Source organism: Austrofundulus limnaeus, unplaced genomic scaffold (genome assembly GCF_001266775.1).
Source record: "Austrofundulus limnaeus strain Quisiro unplaced genomic scaffold, Austrofundulus_limnaeus-1.0 Scaffold298, whole genome shotgun sequence".
Taxonomy (NCBI): domain Eukaryota; kingdom Metazoa; phylum Chordata; class Actinopteri; order Cyprinodontiformes; family Rivulidae; genus Austrofundulus; species Austrofundulus limnaeus.
This window is the reverse complement of record NW_013952700.1, coordinates 332,330-334,829: the sequence shown is the minus strand read 5'-3', so window position 1 is coordinate 334,829 and position 2,500 is coordinate 332,330. Positions and strand designations below refer to the sequence as shown.

The following is a 2,500-nucleotide window of genomic DNA, read 5'->3' as shown; positions in this document are numbered from 1 at the left end:
AGCTTGAACTCATCACCATAAAAAGGTTTTGGCACCAGTTGCAGCTTTGGTGAATTAAAAATGGAAGTTCAGAAAAAATAAAATAAAATAAAATAAAATAAAATAAAAACCACCACCGCTCATAATTTCTTAAATTTCACTTGGTCCAATGGTCCACGACCTTGTACAATGAAACCTTAAAGCCTGAATAACCCTGAAGTTTTTTAATGGCACATTTATAAACTACCAGTTACCCATTCAGCCCAAGATGGAGGCCCAGTTCAAAGACGTTTGGAATAGTTTTTGCAAAGAGCGTGATCCCGAATGTCTCCCCATCCTCCGTTCTTCATGTGCTCCTTGTGCTCGACGAGTTCTGACCCACTAAGGACAAGACGCTGAGGAAAGAGACCAAGCCTCGCCGTATGAAGGATGTCCTTGACCTTTTTTAAGGCCCACTCCGGTCTGCAGTTCTCCTTCTGGTGAAGACCACAGTCTCCCGTGTGCAGAACCCTGGAGCCCTGGGCTACGAGCACCTTGAGGGGCTTCGGTATGCAGGTCCCAGACAGGTGCTGCAACGTCCAGTCCCAGTTGTAGTCGTCGTAGGTGCAGTACTCGTCGCTGCAGCCCATCAGCTTGTAGTACACCGCCCTGGAGATGGCCATACCGATGTTGTGTTTGGTGGACATCCATCCAGTGGTAAACACCTTATTGGACACGCTGGTGAAATCCTTCAGCTCGTTGTGGTTCCCCAAAGCCAGCATGTCACAGTCTGGGCATTTGTCCTCCCTGAAATCTCGCATTAACTTATAAAACCTGAAAAAGTCCGGTAAAATGTAATTATCCTCCTCGAGGAAGACCGCAAAGCCGCTGTAGCCCTGCAGGGCCGGCACTCGCTCCCAGACGAAGTGCAGCTTCCACCACCAGTGGTGTTTTGTCTGGGTGATGTGCGACTCCCTGTAGTGGCCGTACGAGTCCGGGTGTTCGGCGTTCAGGCATCCTGCTCTGCGAGCGTCGTCCTTGGACGTGTCTCGGGGGCAGTCTCGTGGATCCTGCCCCGGAAACTCTTTGGGATAGAGCTGTGTGCTGAAGGGGAAATAAATCTGCAGAACCTTGCAGAAAGTTATCCCTTGCACAATGGCATTTATTTCCTCGGAGAAGTAGTCGTGGCTGAAGATAAGGAGGAGGCCATCGATCTCGGCAGCTCTCTGCAGAGACCTGACGAGCAGCTTGAGGTACTCGGGCCTGTTGTGAACCTGCACAACCAGAACCAACTGGGGCTCCCCTGGAAAGGTGTCTGCGTTCAGAACAACCTGCTTGTAGTTGGCCCTGTAAACAGACTGGGACAGCTCGGACGTGGAGCCGAAGCTGAACTTTACGTCAGCAGGTTCGGGGCGCTGGATCACGTCAGGTCCTCTCGTGTCATCTTCAGAAAGCAGCAACACGCGCGTGGAGAACAGGAGGGCGGCAACAACAAGAACAACTCCCAGCAGCGCGAGCACATTCCTCCTGAGCAGCCGGAGCCTCATTGTTTTTACTTTTTTTTAATTAATTAGTTAATAACAGCAAACGGTGGAATTCAACAAATATGATGTCATTCACCTTCTCGCGCGCGTCGGCATCGTAAACCCGCTTTGATATGTCGTTTCCTCGTGCGACTCCGGTTTAAAAAAAAAAAAAAGTCCCGTGACGTTTCCCGTCAAACCGAGCGAGTCTCACGGCTGCTTTTCCTCCAACCCGGCGGGAAGCTGTGACATGTTCCAAACACTCGTCTGTGAAGATAAAAGAAAAGAAGCTGAAAGAAAAGCAGCTTTCAAACAAAGTTGTGACTTCAGTCTGAACTCACCTCGAGCGCAGCGCCGTGGTTCAACACCAGGAAGAAGCTTTGACAGCAGGATGATACATGTTGACTGCTGACGTGTAACATGCAGCCAACAGGCTGACAGAGCCTCATCCTGCTCGACCAATCACTGTCCTACCTGCTGCTGTAACCTGAGAACACACACCAACAATCTGAGTAAAACCTTCAAACAGKTCATAACTATAACATCCTGAGTTAAATCATATAAAAAAAACAATAAAACCAGTAATATGTGGTGTTTAGAGTTGAAGCTGCTCAGGTCATTTATGAAAAGGAAGAAGAAGTAGTACCAGTACCCCACCCCCTCAGGTTCTTCTATGCTGGTTTGACTGGTTTAACAAATAACAAAAGCATCCAGGGTGCAGCTGCTGAAAGTATAAGGCTGAAAAACCCGATACCCCCGATAAGGGGGCAGAAGCTGGAACCAGAGAAGATGGGACTTTCAGCCCTAAACACGACACTGGCTGGGACAGTATCTGCTAAATCTTTCATTTTAATGCAGGGTTCTGAGGAAAGGTTGTGAGCAATAATTATCTTAAATTTAGTCATTGCAGATGTTAAATAAAAGGCTATCTTGAACTGTAAACACTTCAGGAGTGTTCTGTTCACTCCAGGGGTGTCACTAGGTTTTTAAGGACAAGGGGTCTTAGCCCCCAGGAGACG

The 2,500-nt window shown here is 48.4% G+C and overlaps 1 protein-coding gene across 1 annotated transcript in view; it reads right to left on the bottom strand.

Annotated features, from left to right (window-relative positions):
- The window catches only part of si:ch73-91k6.2 (alpha-1,6-mannosyl-glycoprotein 2-beta-N-acetylglucosaminyltransferase), a gene marked incomplete in the record, with an annotated part of 3,262 nt that extends 1,329 nt beyond the window's left edge, over positions 1–1,933 (bottom strand). Inside the window, 2 exon segments of the mRNA XM_014021589.1 lie at positions 1–1,748; positions 1,823–1,933. Of these exon segments, the coding sequence (XP_013877043.1) occupies positions 261–1,505 (1,245 nt within the window).
- Positions 1,934–2,500: the final 567 nt, after the last annotated feature.